Source organism: Syngnathus typhle, linkage group LG4 (assembly GCF_033458585.1).
Source record: "Syngnathus typhle isolate RoL2023-S1 ecotype Sweden linkage group LG4, RoL_Styp_1.0, whole genome shotgun sequence".
NCBI lineage: Eukaryota > Metazoa > Chordata > Actinopteri > Syngnathiformes > Syngnathidae > Syngnathus > Syngnathus typhle.
Window position 1 is genome coordinate 20411255 of NC_083741.1, and position 24647 is coordinate 20435901.

Below are 24647 nucleotides of genomic sequence, written 5' to 3' on the forward strand. Positions count from 1 at the left end.
AATGGTACAAAACTGTTTATTTTAAGAAGAAAGCAATGTCAATACAGATATAGTCAAATACTGAATAAATATTTTTTAATGATAAAAAAGGGAAATAGTTAATGTGCTTGCTAGCTAGTCTGTCAATGACATTTTTGAAGAGCCAAAGTTTCTTAGAGTCTGTAGGTCCTTGAATGTATCACAAATTGTATGCGTGTGCTTGGTAGACGGAAAAGTTTAACATAGCATGCATCCAAATTCCCAGTGTTCTTGAATGAGTCTTCATTATAGCTCCAGCCAATTATTGGTGGTGTCCTCCAAAGACAAACTTTAATGGCTACTTCTGGGTTGCCCCAACTACAAGCAAGTGTCCGAATTGTTTCCATGGAAACAGAGCCTAAATTTCCATCCTTTCCCGCGTGCAAATGTTTTTACTTCCTGTTCCAATGAGGGTCAGCTGCGCCCCCTGTGGGCCACGTAGTGTCTGTGGGGGTGGCGAGAGCAGGATGCGCAACAGCTCCTCTTATAGTAGTCATACACGCACAAGCGAGCCTGGACCACAACGTTGCAGTTGAAGTACTCGTCTTTGCAGTGCTCATCTGCAACGGAAAGGCAAAGATTCAATGATGGATTCAAGCAAACCAACTGGTGTGGCTTTTTGGACCAACCTATTTGAGGTACGCAAGGTTCAGAGTTGCAGTCTTCCCGTTCGGCCGGTTTGAGACGGTTCTCGCAACTGGTACTGGACTGCATGTCTTCAGAGAGACAACGAACCTCACGCACACGGAATCCTCCCTCACATGTTTTGGAGCACTGCATGGACCAAAACAAAAAGTTAAGGTTTTAACGTAATGTTTGAGGGCAGTGTTTCCCAACCTTTTTTATGTGTAGGTACACCTCATGGACATTTCAATAGGTACACTACACGAGGTAAAAAATAAATAAAGAATAAAGGGTTAATTGCACAATAAAAGAACATTTAGGTACGATTTCACACCTGGGATCATACCAAGTTCTTACCGAGCTAGAGCCCGTGTCATTATCCAGTCGGCTAATTCGACCTGGACACCCATGGTGGTCCGCACTGCTTTGTAGTAGTGATGTGCATTCCAGTTAATTGAACTGAATCTTTAGAATCGGTTCACTCAAAATATTTGTTCAAAAGATTCGTTCACCGAATCGTTCACTACACTTTCTTATTTATTCATTCTTTTTTCTTTTTTTTACCTCGCGTAGTGTACCTATTGTAGTGTCCATGAGGCGTACCGCATTCCAACATGTTTTCCAAGAGTCCCTCGTTAAGTGCACCTGCGTGAAAAGTTTTAGCCACTTTCACGTTCCGCAGGAGCTAAAACTTTTCACGCAGGTGCACTTAACGAGGGAATCACACGGACACTCCATTAGGTACACCGCCATTTCCAAGTGTACCTAATAACAGGCCACTTTATAAGGGAAATATCATGGTCAAAGGTCACAGGTGTCAAGCTCGAGTCCTCGGGGCCGCGTTCCAACATGTTTTCCAAGAGTCCCTCGTTAAGTGCACCTGCGTGAAAAGTTTTACCCACTTTCACGTTCCGCAGGAGCTAAAACTTTTCACGCAGGTGCACTTAACGAGGGAATCACACGGACACTCCATTAGGTACACCGCCATTTCCAAGTGTACCTAATAACAGGCCACTTTATTAGGGAAATATCATGGTCAAAGGTCACAGGTGTCAAGCTCGAGTCCTCGGGGCCGCATTCCAACATGTTTTCCAAGAGTCCCTCGTTAAGTGCACCTGCGTGAAAAGTTTTAGCCACTTTCACGTTCCGCAGGAGCTAAAACTTTTCACGCAGGTGCACTTAACGAGGGAATCACACGGACACTTCATTAGGTACACCGCCATTTTCAAGTGTACCTCATAACAGGCCACTTTATTAGGGAAATATCATGGTCAAAGGTCACAGGTGTCAAGCTCGAGTCCTCGGGGCCGCGTTCCAACATGTTTTCCAAGTGAGCCTCGTTAAGTCCACCTGCGTGAAAAGTTTTAGCCACTTTCACGTTCTGCAGGAGCTAAAACTTTTCACGCAGGTGCACTTAACGAGGGAATCACACGGACACTTCATTAGGTACACCGCCATTTTCAAGTGTACCTAATAACAGGCCACTTTATTACGGAAATATCATGTCATGTCAAGCTCTAGTCCTTGGGCCCACGTTCCAACATGATTTCCAAGATTCCCTTGTTAAGTGCACCTGCGTGAAAAGTTTTTGTTCATTTCCATGTTGAGCCATTGGTTTGATCTGCCAACTTCAGGGTGGGGCCACCTTATGTATTTACACATAAATACTTGCATTTGTTTGCATACAAAGCGAGGTTCCAATTCTAAAAGTACAGTCAGGTTATGCTCTCACCTGGGATCGAACCAGGTACCTACTGAGGAGGAGCCTGAGTCACTAACCAGTCGGCTATTTTGACCTGGCAGTTAGTGGCCGTCTGGACTGTTTTGTACTAGTGATGTGCATTCCATTTAGAATCTTTATAATCGGTTCACTCAAAAGATTTGTTCAAAAGAATGGTTCACCGAATCGTTCGCTACACTTTCTTCTTTATTTATTCATTTTTTTGGCACCAGCTTCAATGCGGATTACCGGCACCTACTGGTTGAAGTCATATGAACTGAAAAAAGAACGAATCACTTCCTAAAGTGACACGCGGATAATGCTAAGCTAAAGAAAGTAGGGCTCGTGGAAGAATGTAGAGAGGATGATTACTCTTTCACTGAAAAAAAATCGTTCTTTTGAACGCATCGTTCACTCACGAGCCAAGACTAACAGCAACACACACGTAAACTGAGTATGTGCCGATGCCACAACATCTCAAGATTCTCCGATTTGCCACGCGTGCACGATTAACAAGTGGCTGACCAGGCCTTGCGCTAACTGACCTGTGGTTTGGCGATCCTGTTTACAATGCGCTCTGTATTTAATGTTGGAAAATTTCCCACAGCACAGCCGCGGCACACTGGTTGGGAAACCCTAAACTTTAGGGTTTCAAAGTAGGGTTAAAATTTCAAAAACCAGTGTTAGGGTTTCAAACTAGGGCTGTTATTTTCTGTAAAAATGCTGACTCAGGAATTCCGTGCTGATGTCGGAGCACGCATCAGACGCGTTGCACTCACAGCGCTCCAGTCGGTGTAGTACCACTTTACTCCACAAGCTTTCACGTTGCAGCTCTGTTGGCTGAGCGGCCTCTCCAGCGACGAGCACTCGTACTGGGGTGCCACGGCAATCGCGTCCGATGACCTCGTCAGACACACCACAGCTCGCTGCTGCTTGCCCACGCCGCACTCTGCAGAACACTGACAAACACGTACATCAACATGTTGATATCAATCCGTTTGATATAATGGACGCTTGTGCTTTAATTAGCGACATAGCTACGCATGAACAGTTGTGTTCCTCATAACTGCGTCTTCATACCTGAGTCCACGGGCCGGTGAACCACTCCATGGCGTTTTCGCAAGGCCCCGTGTTGCACACTTGCGAGTCTGGAGGTCGTTCGCTGCCGCAACCCTCCAGTGGGAGGCTGCTGATGTGATTGCTCAAGCACAAGACACCTCGCGTACGAACACCCATCCCGCACTCAGCGGAACACTGCAAGAAAAACAAATTGCCTATTTAAATGATACTAAAAATGAGTTACCGTTTTTTTCTATGTATAATGCGCCCCCATGTATAATACGCACCCTAACAATGGCATGTTGATGCTGGAAAAAAGCCTGTACCCATGTATAATACGCACCCAAATTTTGACTCCTACTGAACGTGAACGTAAAATTATTTCAGAAAAAAGATCATCTTTGGGAACAACCGGATGTTATTCTGCCGGTCAGTATCACTGCGCATGCGCTAGCATACTCAATAGCGAAGTAATCAACAGCAGAGAAGAAAGCGCATCTGTAATGTCGGCCTCCGTATCATATCCGGATTTAAAAAAAAATATATATATATATTTTTTTTTGTACCCATGTATAATGCGCACCCCAGATTTTAGGACAATAAATTAGTAAAATTTTGCGCATTATACATGGAAAAAAACGGTAATTATGTGACTGTAATTTGCCATTTTTGGGTGGAATTTTCAACATTTGGAGAAAACAGACAAAATCACCAAGGATGAAGATTGAACCGACAACTTATGAGTTGAAGAACATCAACTTTACCACTGGGCTACACCTTCAAGAAGAGGGAGGAGCAAAGAAGTTACAATATTGATGGTTTACGTAAAACATTGTGAGGAATCTTTTAAGAATTTGAGCATAATGCTGACAAGGAGATTCTAGTTGAAACCAGACAGTATGGACCGGACCGAACCGAACCGTACATGCACTGCGCATTCATCAATCACATGCACAGATGTTTTCCAGAATGGCGACTTTTCGCGAGGGAGACAAAACTCTTTCCATTTAACATTTTCAATGGGAATCTCTTGGATATTCTGACAGGGCGGAGGCTGCATTTTTGTTCTTTTTCCTATTATTGGGGCGTCCTTTGTGTGTGTGAGTGTGTGTGCGCTACCTTGGCGCCCCAGTCTGTGTAGAACCAACTTTTGGCACAGGCGCCCATGTCGCAATTCTCCACGTGGCCTGGCCTCAGGTTCGGGTTACACTCGTCGTGGGGCACAAAGTCGCCCACGTTGCTGACGCAGCGCACGTCCCGCCGCCTCTGACCCAGCCCGCACGGCACAGAGCACTGCCGGGACACAGCCGATTAAGAACGCACTCGATCATCCTGGCCGTGACAGACGGTCGACACTCACGGCGCTCCACTCGGAGAGGACGCGCCACTCGCTGCAGATTTTCGTCTGGCAGGTGCCGGAGGTCTCGGGCCGCCGCAGGTGGTCGCAGCGGCTGACGTGCACGTTGTGGGTGCGGTCGGCGTAGGTCTGGCGACACAGGACCTGACGCTGCTGCGTGCCCAGACCGCACGTCCTGCTGCATTCGGACCACTCGCCGATGTCCCAACTAGCAAAATTTTTTTATAATATTTGGATTTGAATGAAATGGAGACACAATGGACTCACAATGCAGGGCAGGGCTGCAGGTTGCACATTTCCTCCTGCTCCACTGGTTTACTGCTGCCCTCACACAAAACGTCCTGGACCTGGGCCTGGTTCAGACGCTGGACGCAGTGAAAGATGGGATGCCTGAAACCTACACATTGCAAAATTAAAAACTCAAGCTGAAACTAGCTTCAAATTTACAACCTCCAGGAGCAAAATCTCACCTTTACCGCAGGAGGCGCTGCACTCGCTGGTGCCGGCCATCTTCCAGCTGTATTCCCGTTGGCGCGGTGGCGCCTGGTTGTCATGACGATGAGGCGGGTAACTCCCCCCACCGGCTGGGTCATAATTTCCCCGTTGGGAATCGTCGTGCCCCACTTGCTGCTGCTCGTTCACGGCGTTCCCTGAGAGGCATGATTGATTTGAGTAGGGGTGGATGTCATGTGACCTTTGATCCTGGGGGTCTTGTTTACCTTGTGGCGTCTCCAAGGCGACCACATATTCATAGTGAATCCCAGGGTTGGGCTGCTGGAAGATCAACTGAGGAGTATTGAGATTTACCTCAATTAAAACTATACAGAAATAAAATAAAAATAATGTTTACATTTTTAAATTTTTTATGTTTTTAAATTTAAAATAAAAATAACGTTTAAATATTTAAATGTTTAATTTTTTTAATTTTTAAATCTTTATTTTTCATTACAAAATTAAAAAATATACATATTTTTTTAAATTTTTACATTTTACATTTTTTATTTTTAAATGTTTAAATGTTTAAATGTTTAATTTTTTTTAAAACTTTTTAAATAAAAATAATGTTTAAATTTTTACATTTTTATTTCAAACTAGAAAATAAAAAAATTAAAAATTAAATATAACTACATATATAAATTGAATTAAATGAAAAATATACAGGAAAGACAAAAGTATATGTGCAATTGTGTTCTCAACTCACATAAATTTCCAGGATCTCATTGGTGGGCCCCTCGGCAAGAAGCGACTCCCCAGCAGTGCTGCTGATTTCATTGGGTCGGCGGTACGTGAACATCGTGCCCCCGCCCTCATACATGCCCGGCCGATCAATAGCCCAATTCCCGTTAATGATGGACCGACCCGAGCGGCTTCTCAGTGCTGCGGGAAACCGACAAGAAGATTCTTTTACAATAAATCTCACAAAAAAAGCCAAAGGCAAAATGCAGAACTGAGGTCTTTTATTCCCAGAAAAAACAAATGGGGAATAGCACAACCTTATGTGAGGGCTGTAAGTAACTTTGAAAACTTGTAATCCTTTTTCGCTGGCAGACCTTTTTGGCCCAAGCACTCGGTGGATTAAGCAAAAAGGAACATTAGAAATGCATTAGGAGGGTAACTTAAGACTTGTAAAAGACTGTTTGGATCAAGTGAAAGCACATTCGGGCCCACAAAAGAGAGCCACTGAGGGAATACGTGGGATGTGTTTGCTCATGAAAAATCCATTATAAACCCCGTTGTCCTAGATTACTTGAGCGGAGAATACATACACCGTACCGGGACCTGTACGCCGTCGCAAACTTTGTCATGACAAAACCGTTTACTTAAATGAGCACTTGGGGGGGGGCAGTTTTTGAGGTCTTACCACTAAAATGGGGTCTGGCTCTCATTAAATAAAATTCCAACAGTTAATTCACAAAATGGTCCCCACAAATCAAAAACATTTAAAGGATTATTGTTGTACAAAAGAACGTTCACGGAATGTCACATGAGCAAACTCAGAATGGCCGCCTTCTGAGCTGGATGAAATATTTATTTTAGGATTTTTCTTTGGTTTATGTGAAGCATTTTATGGGGTAAAAAAAAAAAATTCTCCTACCTAAGTAGTTGCGGCTTTTAGTCATCTCTGTGACGTTGATCTTGGTAGCTCCTGGCGGGATCTCGGCGATCTTATGGTAGCCGATTTTGGTCAGAGAGTGGCGGAAGAGTCCCGATACGAGACGGCAGGTGCCGTTATCGCCGCCGCACACTCCGCACTTGTCCATCACTTTTCCGGAGCCCAGGAAGCCATCGCAGCCTGGGATCTGTGAGGAGCAACCAGAGAGGACTATTTGTTAAAATAGTCCAAAATGTTGAGGCGATGTCCCGTCACGCAGGATTCTAAAAGTCATTCCGCTTGTATTTCATCTTTCCAATGATTCTAACATCCAACAAATAAAAAGTCCCCAGTGGAAAAAAAGAATAAAAGTGCAGCCATGAAGAAGTGTTAGTGACATGACGAGCATTAAACGGCTCTGCCGTGTCAGCGTAAAATCCATCACACCTCACACGACACCATCACAGCAGTCAAAGTCTCCCCTCGTGAAACAAACGTTGACACGAGGTTATTCACGGGCAGACGAGGGAAAAAAGAAAGAAGAAGAAGAAAACAGTTTTCTTCAGGTGGCTGGCGAAATTGTCTTTGCTATACAAATATGAAGGCTGATAATATGTGTTTGGAAGAATTTGACTGAAATGGCTGCTTTGAAACAAAATGGCTGACTTCCTGATTAATTTAAGGGATGATTCCTGAGTCTTTTTACAGCATCACATTCACTATTGTTGTTATTATTATTATTATTATTATTATTATTGAATCTTTTGGTTTTATTCATTTATTTTACCTATTATTTTAATGCACATAATTTTTAGACACGTTTTTAAATGTATCTTAGTTTTTTTTTAGTTTTTTTAGTTTTTTTTATAGTTTTATATATATATACATATTAACATATATACATATATACATAAAAATAATAAAGGTTAGCTGATGCTTTGATGACATCATAGGATGGCGCCACAGAGCCTTATTTTACCACTTATGTATTTACGAGCGAGGGGTGAAGGGGGAATGTTTGGAGGGTACGCCGGGGATTCAAAGAGGTCTACACACGCACAAACACAAATAAGATCAAATGTTTTCTTGGCGTAGCATCTGGAAATGCCATAAACCTTTGCTTTATAGAATATCCAGCCCATGTCCAGGAATGTATAGCGATAGCTGGATGGGATGCTGAATCTGGAAGTCGAATTAAGTGCAACGTCACGTTCCAGAAAATCCGCAATAGAGAAACTTTAGATTGGTGTTTTTCTTGGAATTTTTTTTCTCATCTATTTACATATTCATTATTGGAATAGTTTGACCTAGATAATCTCGTCAGTCAAGCAGAGCTGAGCTAAAACGGCGGTGACGGATCGACTCCAATTAACCCAACGCAACTGTGACATCACAACAAGGTGCTCGAGCTCTCCCAACGTTCCACCAGGTACCCCAAAAAAGCAGGTCCTACCTGGGCTCTCGGCTTCCCCTGCACATGGAGGCAGGCCAGCAGCAGCAGGCTCGGCACCGGCAGCATTCTCCCCAAAAAGTTACACTGCGCTCGCTCTCAAGTCCCCCCCCAAAAAAACGTCAGCGACCATCCCTTACGAGCTTTGTAAAGAGAGCTTTTGGGGAGGTGCAGGGGAGGGGAGAGGACGCTTTGCTGAGATTTTTTTTTAAGGGAGAGTAAGCGGACTGTTAAAAGGGGAATCGAGAGCCCACTGAAACATTTTGGGAAATATTTCCATGCATGGGACAACCGTAGGAAGCGAGTTCTTGATAGTGAGAAACAGCAAATATCTTTCTTTTCTTGGTTGCATCAGTTGTTGCTAGGCAGACTTCATAGGACTCAGTCTACATTAGCTTAGTGACCCATTCTCCCAATTTGTCCAGCTGTTTATAAATAACTAAAAGTTGGAGCTCTGGAGGCTGCAGTATTTCAAGCTCCACATTTAGCATCACCTTTTTTTCAAGCTGCTTATCAGTGCCGGATTTCAGATGAGCAAAACAAACGGCAAACGGACAGTTGCGATTCATATTTATAACAGATGTTTTGGCGTTATCGCTAGCCGATGAGGGCGGGGGTGGATTTCCGAGTGCAATGGCTCCAGCAGCTGAGAGGAGTGATGAGGGATTTTTTTTCTGAATGGGAAGAAGTGTGAGGATGATTCAGGAAGTGAACGCACCACTGCGGATCACAACATTTGTGTAGTGTGTTTGCTCCCACGCAACGACGTGTCAGGCCAATTCTGGCAGGTGTGTTTTAGCCACTTGGATTCAAACAGTGGACAAAAATCCCACAGCGCAACATCCTGCTGACCTCAGCTTCACTCCATTAGATGCCTCTTAAACTATACTGCCCCCTTGTGGCCACAATGCAAGAAAATAAAGTGATCTTACCATGCACTTTCCCGATACACACACCGAAGAATTGTTGGGTCCGCATGGCGTGCCATCGATCACCTTGTCGGAGAGTCGCACGTAGAACCGAAAGCCGGCGGCTCGACAGTTGAGCTCGCAGTGCTGATCCCCCGTAACTAAAAATCACATGGACACATTTTAACTCTAATCGCCACAAAAAGTATTTATATTTCTCTACATATTCATTCATTAAGCTACATATGAAAATCCATATTATTGTTACAGTAAGCCCCCGGATATTTGCAGTTTGACATTCACAAACAGATTCTATTCGGACAGTCTCAGAATTCTTTTTGGACTCTTTGTTTTGGGTGCTGAATACAAGTATTACTTTGGCGCCATCTGGCGGAGATTTTGTCATCAGCACATCATTTTTTTGGCGCATTTTTACTGGATTTTTTTTGTACATGCACGTCGCACTGGTACCTTCATTGAAAGGCTCCCACTCGTACAGATTGCCCATGAAAGGCTTCTTGTTGTGTGTGGAACACTGAGAAGCTCTGATGGGTTTGCTGAATGTGGGACAAGCCTAAAAACAGATGATGACATTGTTAATAATAATCATTTCATTTGGAATGGGACTTTAGTCGCAAGTTTAAAACATTGCCTGTATCGCTAATAATGAAATTTTTACTTTTGAACATTTTCCATCAATTGCTATGGGAAATTTGTATTATTTAAAAAAAAAACTGTGAGCTTCACTTATTTAAAAAAAAAAAAAAAAAAAAGGGGGAGTGATTGCAAAATATGCATTCTGGAACGATTAACACTAACATTTCTTCTTCACCCTTTCACGACCTTAAATACACACATATATATTTGCACAGACCAGCTGTTTATTCCTAAAGGCGTACGCCAAGGTTATGTATACACACACACACGCACAAAAAAACGTAATTAGTCAAGCAGGAAGAAGTGGAAGCCAACGTTGACGTTACTCATCGATCAGGTTGCTGTTAAAAACAAGACGCGTCGACGTCTCGATTTAAACAACTCTCGGCTTTGATTTACTTTATGCTCGTGATGTTATACAGAACCGAGGGGGTGTGTTTCATTTCAAATGGACGAGTTCACCGAGTCGCGAAAAAAAATACAGGAAGTCGAGAGTTTATGCAGTTGGACGTCGGTACCTTATGGTCGCAGATTCTGTGGCGATCACCCTCTCCCACACAAGAAGAAGCCGGGAGAGATTGATAGGGTCGCTCCAGTTGTCCTTGTGGCTGCTGAGCTCGAGAATCCTGCCCGCTCGGAGGAAGCTCCGTCTGCCCCTGCTGCTGGTACAACGGCGCCCAGAGGGTCTCCGTGTGAGGTCCGCTGTGGTGCGACCCGAGTCCGCCGTGGTGGGAGACGGCGGAACGTCTCTGTCTGTCAGGCTGAGACTGTGGGACCCTTCCGGAAGCCCGAGATCGAGTTCTTCCAAAGCCGTACCGGCCCGGAATGATGGCGCTGAGCCTCCTGAAGACAATTAAGCAGTGTCGGGTGGTCAGGGTCAGCAGATCTTACAAGCCAAGTTCTAATGCCGATCTCCTAAACGTTGTTCTAGAAAAAATGCCTTAAGTTGGAGTTAAGTCCTCTAATGGAACTGCGCCAATGGAGTCGTTCCCATTCAACAGCCACCCCCTGTCGCTGAGCTGTCAGCTTGATTTGTTTCAACAGGAAGGACTGCAGAGCTGCCAAGCACTGGCTGAGTCCTGGACTCTCTTTAAAGAGGAATTTTGCAAAGGGTGGGGGGGGTTATCGCAACCCACCGCGACAGCTTCACATAGTCACTTTAGTCCCAATGTAACAAGAACAAAAAACAAAAACCTTGGTTTTGTCTAGTGGATGCAGGATTTGGCATTTAGGGGGGGCGGCCTAGGTGAAGTCTTAAGACTAAATATCATATTTGATTTTGTCAAAGACTGTCTGTACCTGCGTCCAGCAGACGGGCTCCCCCTGCCCTCTTGACGGCCGCCATCCCGATAGATGGAAACTGAAGGCCTCAAACCTGAGATGACCTGACCCGGATAAACAGGGTAGACCTTCAGACACGATCTACTCCGCTTCTGCACGCCACCTCCACATGTCAGGGAGCAGGCCGACCAGGGTCCCCAGGGAGCCCAGGATCCTTGGATGCCTCCATGGTCTGCTTCAGAGTCTATCACGGGCAGCCTCCTCTGAGGGACCTGGATGAGAACAATGAGATTTCCTCAGGTGGACCTTTTGAGAAGCTCAACTCTTCCCCACTAAAAGAAGTTCTAAGTCGGGTTTTGGCTGCTAAGTCTCTGTTGGCTCCAAACCCTGTGTCCCTTTGCCAGAAACATTTCGGAGTGAACTTTGAGATGCCTGCAGCGGCTTTGGGAAGATGGTCTTGCCAGGCCAGGCGGCTTTTATTATATCTTTTAAGAAGCCTCCATTCATAGGATTTTTAGAGAATGGAAAGTTTGGAAGATTGTCAGGACACTTGACATCCGTCAATTATTAGGCAATCCATCATTAACGGTTACAAAACACGTACGTTGGGTTCAAAGACTCAAAATCATCTTTGATGTTTCGCTGAAGAATTGATCGTCGACACTTTGAATGTATTCAAATTGTATATTCGGAATCCTTTAAACACTTTTGTGATGGTAAAGAAAGTTAGCAAAACATGTTTCCGAATCTCCGGTTTAATCCAGAAACTGCTGATGTGGCAGTTTGTTGACACAACATTGGCACCTGAGGGTTTTTTTTTGGGAGCGTTCCTGCTAGCTTTCAACACTTTACGGGAAGCAGGAAAGAGGAGAGTCCTCTCAATTGGCGGTATTTGACAAACAAAGACACGATTATGATGACGCGTGCAGGGCGATGTCACGAGATGTGCGCGTGCACGTGCGCGTGCGGGCTCGGTCCATGCTCACCTTTCTGTGGTCTGCGACGTGCTGACACCTCACAGCCTCCAAACAGAATAAAAATAGCACAACATCCCTGCAGAGCGAGCCAGTTGAGAATAGCTCCAGGTCAATAATAGAATCAAAGGTGCCAAAAAAAAAAAAAAAAACATTACCTGAAAAGCCACGTGTAGACTCCTCGCATTCTTGTAGGATGATGATCACACACTAATCGGAAATGACAAATTAGACATGCTCAAACACAACTTTGTTTCATCGTGAATGTAATTGTATCCAAGTGAACGACGTCATAAAATCCTGCAAGAGTAACACAACACATTACAAAGTTGATTTCATAGTGATATATTAAATGGCATGTGCGCAATTTGAATTTAAAGAGTTTGCATACTCAAAACAACATTAATTATGTCGACTGAGATTTCGCATGTGGACCACTATAATGGCCGAAAGGGGAGGGGGGGGGGGGTCATTGCCGAAGTCATATTTACACAAATTTCGGTTTATTGCGACTGACATGTTCCAAAGATGCCAATAAAGTTATTTATCACTTTTTTTTTTTTATTGATAACAAATATTCTATACCGACATAAACAATAAAAAAAAGACGTGAATGAAAAGAAAAGCTCCATGAGTGAGTTAAATAACCCCATTAAAAGTTTACAACAAGATTTACCTGAGCGTTCCTGGTTTACGTGAACTCCAGTGGACTTCGAAGGCAACATATTCCAGTCTGCAGCCCAAAATGAACGCCACTTTTCCTCGGTTTCTAAACACATAATCCACGTTTCTCCTCAAGCATTTCCCGTCCACCAGTACCTGCCGAATCGTGTGAAATAAACATCCTGGATCTCAAATTAAGAGTCACGCCAAAAAAAAAAGTGCGGAGGAGTTCCACGGAACCGCTTAGCTCACGTGCTTGTGACTTTTACGCACACAAAAAGAGTCTGAATGTGAAAGACTTGTGAGCCACACGCGGTAAGGAAAAAAGTGACTCTTTTGCGCCCCCTGCTGAGACGCACTCATCGGCCACTTCATTAGGGACACCAGAAACTGCTTTTACCAAGATTTTACTGAGGAAGGAAAGAAAAAAATAAAATAATAAATAAAAATTAAAATTAAATAATTAAAAATGGGAAACATTATTTAAGAATAAATCCACTCTTGACAGAAGCCTGGTAGAGTTGAAAAAAATAAAGTTAGGTATAAAAACACAATAAGGTGCACGAGTGATTGTGTTAATAGAGAATCTTTTAATACTACAATAGAGGAATCCAGTGTTTTTAAAACAAACTCTTGATTTGTGTCTTACCATCTTTTCTCAGGCAACACACGTGGGACATGAACATAAAGTATGAGCTGAAAGACAAGATGATTCAAAACAGATTGTGGTCATTTCAAAGCTGTCCAAACTACATTCAATCAACAAGTCCTTAAAGTGGTGAAGGTGCTTGTGAAAACGTCCAGACGTGAGCGTGCGTGTGTGTGTGTGTCGTTACGGGTCATGATGGCAATCACGAGCTGTCCTCATTCACTTGGACAGCTTGGCAAGGCTGGCTTGGCGGAAGGCTTCTCGGTCGCGCATCTCCAGCACGCAGTCGCGCACCATCTCGGCGAACATGCTGGGCCACAGGCGGTGCAGGGCCTCGCCCTTCACGTTAGTCTCTGAAGCCCGGCGCACCAGATCCTGAAGGTACAGGTCCACGGTGGCGCCGCGCTCGGATGCCTCGGCGGCGCCTTCCTGCGACGCGGAACATCGAAAGCCCTTTATTCGTTCCAGCTTAGTTGTTGCTACTGTTAGCATTAGCATTAAATTAGCAGACTGAAAGGCAAAACTGCAGGACGTGTCTCAATCCTCGCGCTAACCTCCGGGCTGTCTGTGCTGCCGTCCCGGCTCGGATAGTTGAAGAGTGCTCGGCTCAGGCCTTCGCCCGCCAGCTTCCCGTTGTCCCGCAGCTCCTCCGGGCTGAGCCCTGCACGCCGGCCGCGCCCCTCCAACAGGAACTGCAGCTGCCGCTTCCTTCAGGGGAGGGTGAAAGATGAGACAGAGAGTGAGTGAGGATTTCACAAACTGACTGTCATCTTTTTTTAATACAGAAAAAATGCCACTAAATTTATTAGAGGTGAGCTTTCAAAATTATTTAGTGAGGGGCGTGGCTTAAGTGTGTGTGGGGGGGGGGAACTGACAATAAAATCTTGCTAGCAATTTGCAAACTGCAAACTCACCTTGAATAAGTTATGCGAGGAAAATGCACGCTTAAGTCAAGATATGAATATAAAATACGGCCCCTTTAATATATTGAGAGAAATTGACTTCAGGGAAACCCAAGTGGCACATTAAAGTGAAAAATATCTCTGACGGCGGTGAAATTGTCTGGACATGACATGCATTTTTCCGGTTTAATTACTAAGGAGTCTACGTTGCTATTTACAGTTCAGCCCGAGTGCACGCTCCAGGATAGAATTAAAGTATGAAAGGGAAAAAGGTGGAATGTTTCTCTATGTGTGCGTGTGACGGTGCCAAGTACCCACCCCGAGCGAGACGCATCGCCGGCTGGCTGGTGCCAGCAGCAGACAAAAATGCGTATCGAAACACACGGCAGTCAAGCACGCACATGCCCGTGAGGGTTTCCACGTCGGTCACATACTTGCTGTCAGGGGTGGCAAGTCATCAACTAGGAATCCTACTAATCCTAATTTTTTTTTACAGTTGAGAAAAAAAATAACCCAATATGGGTCAAAAAGGAAATTGGATTAAATTAGCGCCTCACCTGGACTCCTCCAGCAGCAAGAGAAGACGGCACCGCGGTGTTTCGGTAGCCGCTACGTGGCCCAGCGTACCGAAGACGCGCTCGGCAGCGATGACATCATTCATGGTGACCTGGCGAGGGACGTGAACACACACATACATACACACGTATATACTAATACGACACACAGAAACATACAGAGTGACAGCAATATGCTTAACGTTACAGAGATGTGGACCTGCCAAGGCCGAGGAGAGCCAGTACAGTTCTACGTAATTTATAAATGATCTCATATGGGACCAACATCCAAACATAATCAAATACAAATTAATAACGCAAAAAACACAGTCTATTGAAGAAGGATATTCCCTGGATAACTGTTTGATTTAATTTAATTTAATTTAATTTAATTTAATTTAATTTAATTTAATTTAATTTAATTTAATTTAATTTAATTTAATTTAATTTAATTTAATTTAATTTAATTTAATTTAATTTAATTTAATTTAATAAAGGTCTTTGGTAATTACTTTTATGGTTGATGCTCTTAGAAATATATGAAAATCAAAAAGATTATAAATAATTTTTACTTTTTTACTTGATATCTGCAAGTAATAATGTAATACCCTAATTCCATTTTTAATTAATAAGAACATAATTTGTGCACCACTGCCATCTACTGACGCGATGCGGACTGACCTCCTGACCGTTGATCTTCTGCAGGTTAAAATGGTGGAGACGGTAGATGACAAAGGAGCGCCACAAGGCGAGGCCCACCACCGGGTTGCCCTGCGGGTGTATGGTCAGCTGGTCCAGACGGCGAACCTGAGCCACTGCGGCCAACTGTGGCAGGCGGCTGATGTTGGCTTCCAGGAAAATGAGATGCTGCATAAAAAATAAAAAAAAGTTGCATATTCCGTGTTGCATAAATATTCAGCGTATAATCTTCTCACCGCCAGATTTGGGAACTTGACCCTGATCCTGGGCAGCGTTGGTACAATGGCATCAAAGTGGATGTAACGGAAGGCGATGACGGTGACGGCGCCGGCCGTCTGGACCCCCCAGCCCCTCTCCAGTGCCTCCAGGGCACCCGGGCCGAACAAGCGCAAGGTGTCGCCGTCCAGCTCGGCCAGATGACTGTCGGACAGCGACAGGCTCGTCACGCTTCCTGCTTCCGTGGGTCTGAAACATAGAAGGAAAAAAAACGCATTTGGACCTAAGAAAGAAAAAAAAAGCCCATAGTATGACATTTTTAAATGATTAAAAAAATGCATGAATTTTTATTTTAAATTTTTACTTTAAAAGTGCAATATTGATCTTGAAAAACCAAAGCAAGCTGACACAAAACAGCCCACTCAATTACACTCGGCAGGAAGTCGTGAAAAGACGACGGGGGAAAGTATCACCGAGTTCAACCTGCTGCGCGGAAAACATGTCACTCATACGCTCAAATCCCCCATCATCACACTTAATCCCGCAGGAGATCATCTGGCAAATTAAATCTTCCCTAAAAAGTGTACACCGTCTGTATGGACTTCATTTCTTTAATAAAGAGGATAAGTGTTGCTACAACAGCATTATATTGTCATTTCCCCACTTAAGCAGCGACAGATGTTTCGGATTTAGCGATTAAGCTAGCTCTGCTAGCTGTAGCGGAATGATAGCTCTGCTAGCTGTAGCAGAATTATTCCGCTTTTCCTTTGATTTGATTTGTATCGATGCAAAGAAAAACATGACAATTAGCATAGGAACTAAAACGAAGAACCAAATTTTCTTTCTTTTTTTCTAGGTCTCTGAAATAGGCACAAACATGTAATCACAGGATGCAGATCCAGATGTCCTCCTGAATCTGTTTCTATTCCGGAAGGCGACAACCCATGCGCCATCTGTGACGGCGTACTTCCCGAGGATTCTCACGCATGGCGGCCAGACGATACGTGATGTCGTGCGAGACATCAACAAACAAGAGACGATTCCATCCGTTAAGCAGGAGGAAGGTTTGGCCGATTGTTTGTGTTTGCGTGCGTGGGAATGACGGTGTCACCTTTCTCAAAGGCTAATGAATGACACGCTCGGCCTGAGGGGGAAGATAAAATATAGATTTGGGGGGCGATACAATGGAAGCAAAAGCTGACACCGGGTTCAGCTCAGAGGGGTGAGGCAGACATTTGTCACCATTGCCTTTCAGGGCCATTTTGTCTGTTTGCGTGCCGAGTAGGAAACGATTCATGCGACTATGCACGCCTCCTCATAATTCACCTCTGCATGAGGTCTTAAACACGACTGTTGATGCAGAAGACGGATGGAAACAGGATGCATTTCAAACACGCTTTACGAAATCAAATTCACCATAAAGGAAGAACTTCAAATGCAGATTTGAACTGGTCAAAACTTGTCTTTGGGTTTTTAGAATGATCTAAAAATGAAATCACGGGAAAGCTTGTCTTACTTTGGATCTCGAGGGCTGTTTGGACGGCTGTTGGTGCGGAAACGGTTTTCGGGTCCACCCGTCATCCGTTCCGGTCCAAAACCCGGACTCACCCGTCTAACATAGAGAATCAGACAGATGTTTTTTTTGTATTCCACACAAGAGCTTTACTGAAGGTAATATTAACTTAATTTCATCAATTATTGCTATTGTAAAATGGGATCTTTAATTTGATCAAAGGGGGGGGGGGGGACATTTTGATATAGTACAGTAAAATGAAGCTTCGAATTTGCTTCACGAACCAGTAGTATTTTTTTTTCACCTTAACAGCAGTTACAAGTTTGCTATTCACTAAGAGCATGAAAATAGATCATTATATTTTATTCTAATTGTGATCACATACTGTTGCATCAGACCCACCGTGGCTCATCGGGCGAAGGCTCCTGAGCTAACCCGTTGGTCTGCGTGTGGCAGTGGGCGGGGCTGTTCTCCGGGCTGACTTCTTCTTTGGCGCCGTTGGTTGTCGTACACGTCGACGGCAGCTCCAGGCGGGCGGCGACGACGCCCTCCCACTGCTGCGCCGCATTACGGATGGCGAGACGCCGCTTCTCCTATGCAACACACACGTCGACAGAGAGTTGGCAAGGTTTCAAGTGTCACTCGCCCCAAGGTGGACCATTCAAGCTGTCTCTGTTAGGTCTCAGTCAAAAGCTACCTAATAGCTTCTGCTGATGGCTGAGATGTTGAATTTGAGACTTACGGTGGAGTTACACAACATAAATTCACCTCTGTGACAACTTTAAACAATCGTGGTTGGAATTTAGCATTGACACGCACCCCCCCATGTGGAATGTACCACACCCCGTTGACGAGGTGAGTCGGTAGAGTAAATCTGAGCAAATCCACTCAAAACTCTTGACAGTGTCTTCTGGCCTGAAAAAAATCAATTTTCTTTATTTTCTACATGGAGGTTTTTTTCCAGGATATAATCAATTACCTTATGAATGGTCTGCTTGTGACTCTCCTTCTTCTTCTCCTCCTCTTTCCGAGCCTGCACACCAGCCATGCGCCGATCCTCGTCCTTGAAAAAAACAGCGAGGTCAGCAGTCTTGCGACTTCTAAATTATTCAGCGGAGTGAAGAACTGCCCAAATATAAATAAAAAATAGAGGTGTCGCATCGGTCAGAATTGGACCACTTGCCGCAGTAGGAGAGGGGATCTGACACCAGCCAGCCAGCATCATCATCACGGGATTATCGGTCTAGATTTTCAGTCTGGGATGAACACAGCCCAGCTGTTGGGGATAGCCAATACTCCCAGAATGCATTGCTGCTAAGCTGTGACAGTCTGTGACAGCGCAACACTTGTTTTGGGATGCATGCCATGGTGTCAAGGGGGGTGGATCTCTGCCAGTTAGGCACGATAAAGATATGAAGCTGTCCACCCGGCTGTTTTGGTCACATTGGTCAATATTCCATTGATTTCAAAGGAGGCGCTTTTGCAATATAAACGATGGATGGATGGATGGATGGATGGATGGATGGATGGATGGATGGATGGATGGATGGATGGATGGATGATCATCATCATGATCATCATCATCATGATCATCATCATCATGATCATGATCATCATCATCATCATCATCATGATCATCATCATCATCATCATGATCATCATGATCATCATCATGATCATCATCATGATCATCATGATCATCATCATCATGATGATCATGATGATCATCATGATCATCATGATCATCATCATCATCATAATAATAATAAATATGAGGCTAAATGATTACTTAAGTTCAGATGGAGGAAGTGGAAAAGCTGGACACCTTGAAATGAAGTCGGAAGCCACAAATAAAACTCAAAGTGTGTGTGTGTGTGTGTGTGTGTGTGATAACAGCTTTTGAACGTGTCGAAACAAAGACACAAATGGACTTTGACAGCCCTTTCTGAAGGTTTGCTGGCTTCGGCAGCGACGCCTGACAGTTTCGTCTCGCCGAGCGATGCCTTGACGGTTATTTTAGACAGCTTAATGCCGAGGGTCAAAACATCTCCGGCAGGCGATTACATACGCAGTACAAAAGCCTTTAAAAATGTTTCAACAAGGACGACAATTATTTACAAAATACATTTGAGCTGGACGACTGAATGGAACAAACAAGTTTTGCTTCTGGATTTGGAAAATAAAGTAATACTACTGTGGTAAGGTGGCTCATTATATAACATGTTTCATTGTATACAGCACAGGAAACACACATAAGAAAGAAAGCGTAATGAGGCTTACCGTGATGCGCTTCATGTCCAGCTGTCTGAGGTGAAGCACACAGCGCAGGACAGCTTGCTTGTACCATGTCTCCAGGGCTACGGGGTTCCCATCCAGGGTAAGCTCGGAAAGGGAGAGCGGGTCCCTGGAGCAGCCTAGCTGGTGGAGACTAGGTTGGGAAGAAAAAAAAAAGATGAAAAAGTTCAGATGGGAACCGTTACAAGAATGACGCAACGTCTGTGATCAAAGGAATAACAGAAATATCGCAATGATTGCATTTTACCGAAATAAAGTTGCCATATATCAAGAAATAAAAAGTCAAAATTTTAAGTCATAATATCTAAAAAAATAAAATAATGATAATAATGATAATAATGATAATAATGATAATAATGATAATAATGATAATAATGATAATAATGATAATAATGATAATAATGATAATAATGATAATAATGATAATAATGATAATAATGATAATAATACAATAATGAGAAAAATGTTTGAAAAGTTTTGCGGACCCGCGTTGAACATAGAAATAAGAAGAAATAAAAGAAGTCAAAATTTTAAGTCATAATATCTAAAAAAAATGAACAATACAAAAATGAGGAACATATTTGTAAAGTTTTACGGGCCCGCATCGAACATATTCTTCTTCAGAACATTTGACGTGACTTCCCCTTTAAGGGGTGTGGTTTTGTGAGTGACATCACGGGCTGGCGTTTGATAGTCAGCTGTCGCCGACAGTAGCTACTTCAGAGTGTTTTCATTTTACATGTGCGTGTTTGACAAACAGCTGACATCAGCAACTGTGGCTCTCCTTGCCCACATGCGAGGACATTACCATACTTTAATTGCTCATTGTTTTTGTTTTCCACCCGCCTCAACCGGGCCACATTGCACATGCAGGCTTCGGACACATTACTGCGTGAAGAAGTTAACGTCTTCATTGAGGCTGCCAGGGAGGGCGTGACAAAACAGCACACATGCCCTGAGCTAGCACTAAACATCCAGCGTGCTTCAAACAACTTTTAGGCCTGGTGGCTCTTCTCCAGATTCAATATGGGATGAACGGTACGGGATGAGGACAAAGATGGGGGGGGCGTTAAGGTGGCTGAAACACTTACCTACTGATGTTATTACAGCTGAGAAAGAGTCGCCGCAAGCGGGGCAGACGTTCCACCTCGTCCTGGGAGGGAAAAGGAGGGATGAGAGAGGGAGGTAGAGCATCGTCACTTTGGCCTCTCCTCTCGGTCAGTCACCTTGCAGCTCTCGGCTCCGGCGGCACAGCATCCCAATTCGCCCTGCGCATGCACCGAGCCCGGCATGCTGCCGCCTCCCTCCGCCCCGCGGAGTGTGAGGATGAGGAGGGGAGGGGGAGCAATGCAGAGATGCTGCAGCAGCCCGCATACACAGTCACACACACGCGCTTTGGTGGCAAGGAACAATGGCTCTGAATGAGAAGCATCCGCACCCCCGCCCCTGCCAAATCCTCAGAGGACCACACATGCAAATGAGTTTTAGCGGAACATCTCATGCCCGATACGCACATCCGATTCCGGCAAGACTTGCAATTAATTCGTATTGGACCTATTTATATCAGCTAAGCTAGCAGGCTGACTATGCTGTTAGCATTAGAGACTTGATAACAAGTGATGGAATATATTGCTAGGGGTTAGCAGCTAATGCTATTGCAAGGGGGGGGGGGGGGGGGTACCAACTGTTATTATCCATGGCATGACTTGCATGTGACAATCAACGAGGTGATGATTGACTTAGTGTCAGTGTAAAAAAAATAAAATAAAAATAAGCTGGGAAAACACAATTGTGATCAATTGTTTGGAAAGACAGCCGCTGTAATTGGTCGACCGTCGTTAGGCGGCCTGTCAGCTCAGCGATGACATCATGTAGTCTGAGATGGGGTGGTTATATTTAGCCTCAGACAGCGTGCGATGGCCGCCGCTGCGCTGGCATGCAAACAGAGCGCGGCGAAGAGGAGACGTGCCTGCAGGCTTGCGAGGGGCAATAGAACACAAAGGTGGCTAATGTGTTAGCTGGAAATAGCATTCACTTTCCATCAATTCCTAGAAGTGTTTACATTTTAGAATAATAAACACCTCAATGCTTGCTTGTTCAGCAAAGTACACAGGAATTCATTTCATGGCGACGTTAGAAAAGAGACATCTCCAAACAAAGTCAAGACCACACACGCGTAGATGTTCAAGCTAAGCGATCCGCGACAAAGCTGGAGATCCCATCGCGTGAATATCGTTGACGCTCTCAACCGTAATGATGTTTCAAGACAAATGGAAAAAAGCCAGCCTGCCCCTATGTGATGATACTGTTATCATTTTTTTCAAACATACTCCGTCACGGGGAATTCTCCGAATGAAAGAACCACCTGACGACAAGTGAAAACAATTTTGATAAATGACTCTTGCCACGCTCTTGCGTCAGTGACAGGTTCAGAGAACACCATAGAATTGAAGAGTAGGTGAAATATTACATCCGATCATTAGCACATAGTTGCGGGAGAAGGTGAGTGATGGGAGAAGATTGGAGTTGATGTTATGTTGGATTCCAAGTGGATTTCCTTCACCAAAAAGCAAGAAAAGTGCTCCAGGGATTTGAGTAGAAAATGAATAGGCCAGTCCTGACATGTAGTGTTCCTGTTTAAAAGCTTTAGGAACCAAAGGAAGTGAGTTTCTTGTTATTCGGGGTCCGATTTCATGCGCTGAGCCCGGGAAGCTTCTGAGAATGTCTCGGAAGCAGCGTAAGATTTGATGACACGTCCAAAGTGATCTCACAGAAGTGAGCTGGACCGAGGCTATGACGTGACTTGAACACCAATGACCAAGCATTTACATTATAAGTGGGAATTTAAAAAAAAACAGGATTCGGATGGAGATTGGAAGACCTGATTTGATAAAAATGAATGAAGGCCCCTCACCACAAAAGAGATGTGATTGTGTCGCAGGTTGAGTTCCGTCAAGGAGTCCAGGCCCTGGAGGTTCTCCACTCGGGAGATGTTGTTCCCAGCCAGGTTCAACACCTGTAGCTCGGTCAGATGGTTCAAGTTCTCCATCTTGCTGATCTGAGACAAAAAGTAACATATGAGGTGACAATGGTAAAGTTATACTTTTATTCATAAGGTTTTATCAGAAGATAACATGGTCCACAGTCTTTGCGAGGCGCCTCAACGTCGGGCCAGTCGGCCACCCACGCTGCTGACAGCACAAGCGGAATTGATGAGAGGAGAAGGTTCCGAGGGGGCCTCGGTTTTCAGAGTGAGCAGAGCGTGAGCGCTCGCGAACAAGCGGAAAAGCGATGGCCGACGTGTCGGGTCACATTTGATGCTCCGCTTTGGTCATCGAGGATGAGCGTACAGAATGGGAGTTTTACTGTTATCATTCAAAATCCAACTAAACATTTAATCGTCGTATTTTGCTGGGACTTCAATAGCAACCGTTTTATAATGTGATGAAATATGATCATTAAAAAAAACATATATTATGGAAATGTTTTTTCCTGTGGACATTTTAAACACAGCGCTGTGCTGTAATTATTCATGTATTCGGACTGTGGCTCCACAAAGCGAAGAGGACTCGAGAGCGTTCCCTGAGGTGCTGCGTGGGCAGCGCGCACCGGCACAACACAATTAAGACAATCAGTCGGGCCTTTCCGTTTAATATCTTCTCGTTGTTTGATTTCTCTCGCCTTGTCCGCACTCTGTGTGTAGTTTATCTTTTTTGCCAACTGAATAAAAATAAATAAGAAATTTGCTTCTTTTTTGTTTCCATTTTTCTCACACAAAAGATGAGCAGCTAAACCACAAAGGCTTAAGACTACACGGCGCCGCCAGAGTGAAGAAGACTAATGAAGTGTAACCAGATAGATGGATACAATTTATGAATCCAGCGATGGGAATTAAACGTTGTACCTGATTATGATGCAAATCCAAGATGTGAAGCTTGGATAGATTATCCAAGCAGGTGATTTGACAAATCCTGCAAAAGAGAAGACACACATTGCAGACTCATATTTTACTTTACACCCAAAGTTATGAAATGACTTTAAGATTTTAAGCCCCTCAAGTGTAAAATGAATTCTTGTATTGATTTGTTACATTGGTATCAGACTTATTATCACACAAGTCACCTGTTATTTGCCAAATTGAGGATCCTAAGGGAGGTAAGTGCTTGGATGCCGCTCATATCGGTGATGTGGTTGTCGTCCAAGTTGAGGATGACAAGCTGCGTCAAGAGTGACAGCTGACTGATGGTAGCGATCATGTTGTGCTGCAGGTTGAGAACTTGCAAGTCCTCCAAGGCGCCAAACTGTGGACACTCATCTAGGCAGCGCCTGCAAGGTGGAAAACATTCATATGAACTGAAGCCACCCACCGAAATATTACAGGTATTAAGTATTTTAAGGAGTCTGCTGCACCCTAGTGGACATATTTGTCATTGCTACTTTGACTATTTTGACTATTGCTACTACAAATACCTGTCCAAGTCAATTCGATGAAGACTGGATCCCACATCATCCAAATGGAAGTGAATGATGGGGAAACCGGAGGTGGCGTTGAAATGGTACGCTCCGTTGCCACCTGAACAACAAATAAACACAAATGTAAATATATTTTCTTTTCATAGAAATGATAATTCTACTTTGAGCTGTTCACCTGTTGACTTGGGGTGAGGGGCGCTGCGAGTTGGCCTGTTCCGGATCTCATTTGGAGTAAAAGGAACTGAGGGCAAACTGTAGGGGGCAGCACTAAGAGATGGGTCTCGATGGGAATAAGAATAATCTGGAGAGGAATGTTTGTCAATTCAGGTGAGCCCAGGACACAATTTCTCAAACTGACGTCACTACTTGACTATACTTAGAAAATAGTGTTGAGCTGCACAGAATAAAAGTACCTGGGTAAAGCGAACTTGCCTTTAGATTCAGACCTGAATCCTTTAAATAATCATGATATGCGACCTATGAAATGGGAAAATCTTTTTATTATTATTTGGTCACCAAATTTGCATGTCTTCCAATGTGCTC

The 24647-nt window shown here is 44.1% G+C and overlaps 2 protein-coding genes across 4 annotated transcripts in view; both read right to left on the reverse strand.

The window, feature by feature from the left end:
- On the reverse strand, positions 1 to 12958 carry LOC133152451 (thrombospondin type-1 domain-containing protein 4-like). Of its 2 annotated transcripts, XM_061276042.1 has the most exons (18): positions 12817 to 12958; positions 12299 to 12350; positions 12153 to 12219; positions 11185 to 11438; positions 10404 to 10728; positions 9700 to 9802; positions 9253 to 9389; positions 6874 to 7078; positions 5980 to 6155; positions 5498 to 5564; positions 5249 to 5428; positions 5046 to 5175; positions 4782 to 4986; positions 4541 to 4714; positions 3443 to 3616; positions 3142 to 3321; positions 648 to 792; positions 1 to 578 (listed from the first exon to the last, which is right to left on the reverse strand). In XM_061276042.1, exons 1-18 carry the CDS (start codon positions 12917 to 12919, stop codon positions 433 to 435), a joined length of 2823 nt encoding a protein of 940 aa, XP_061132026.1. In that variant the 5' UTR covers positions 12920 to 12958; the 3' UTR covers positions 1 to 432. The 2 variants fall into 2 exon arrangements, with proteins under 2 accessions (XP_061132026.1, XP_061132025.1); XM_061276041.1 differs by having other exon boundaries at positions 5249 to 5564.
- LOC133152453 (leucine-rich repeat-containing protein 49) overlaps positions 12866 to 24647 on the reverse strand; it is a 16941-nt gene continuing 5159 nt past the window's right edge. Inside the window, exons 4-21 of one of the 2 annotated variants that reach the window (XM_061276043.1) lie at positions 24518 to 24581; positions 24280 to 24405; positions 24102 to 24204; positions 23754 to 23957; positions 23536 to 23602; positions 22546 to 22689; positions 20723 to 20784; positions 19617 to 19764; positions 18316 to 18399; positions 17739 to 17929; positions 17340 to 17435; positions 15844 to 16072; positions 15590 to 15775; positions 14912 to 15021; positions 14007 to 14160; positions 13640 to 13881; positions 13453 to 13499; positions 12866 to 12959 (exon numbers count right to left, since the gene is read on the reverse strand). In XM_061276043.1, the coding sequence (XP_061132027.1) occupies positions 13672 to 13881; positions 14007 to 14160; positions 14912 to 15021; positions 15590 to 15775; positions 15844 to 16072; positions 17340 to 17435; positions 17739 to 17929; positions 18316 to 18399; positions 19617 to 19764; positions 20723 to 20784; positions 22546 to 22689; positions 23536 to 23602; positions 23754 to 23957; positions 24102 to 24204; positions 24280 to 24405; positions 24518 to 24581 (2178 nt within the window). In that variant the 3' untranslated portion in view covers positions 12866 to 12959; positions 13453 to 13499; positions 13640 to 13671. Of the gene's footprint in view, positions 12960 to 13452; positions 13500 to 13639; positions 13882 to 14006; positions 14161 to 14911; positions 15022 to 15589; positions 15776 to 15843; positions 16073 to 17339; positions 17436 to 17738; positions 17930 to 18315; positions 18400 to 19616; positions 19765 to 20722; positions 20785 to 20857; positions 21294 to 22545; positions 22690 to 23535; positions 23603 to 23753; positions 23958 to 24101; positions 24205 to 24279; positions 24406 to 24517; positions 24582 to 24647 lie in introns of those variants that run through there. The other variant, XM_061276044.1, reaches the window with a different exon arrangement.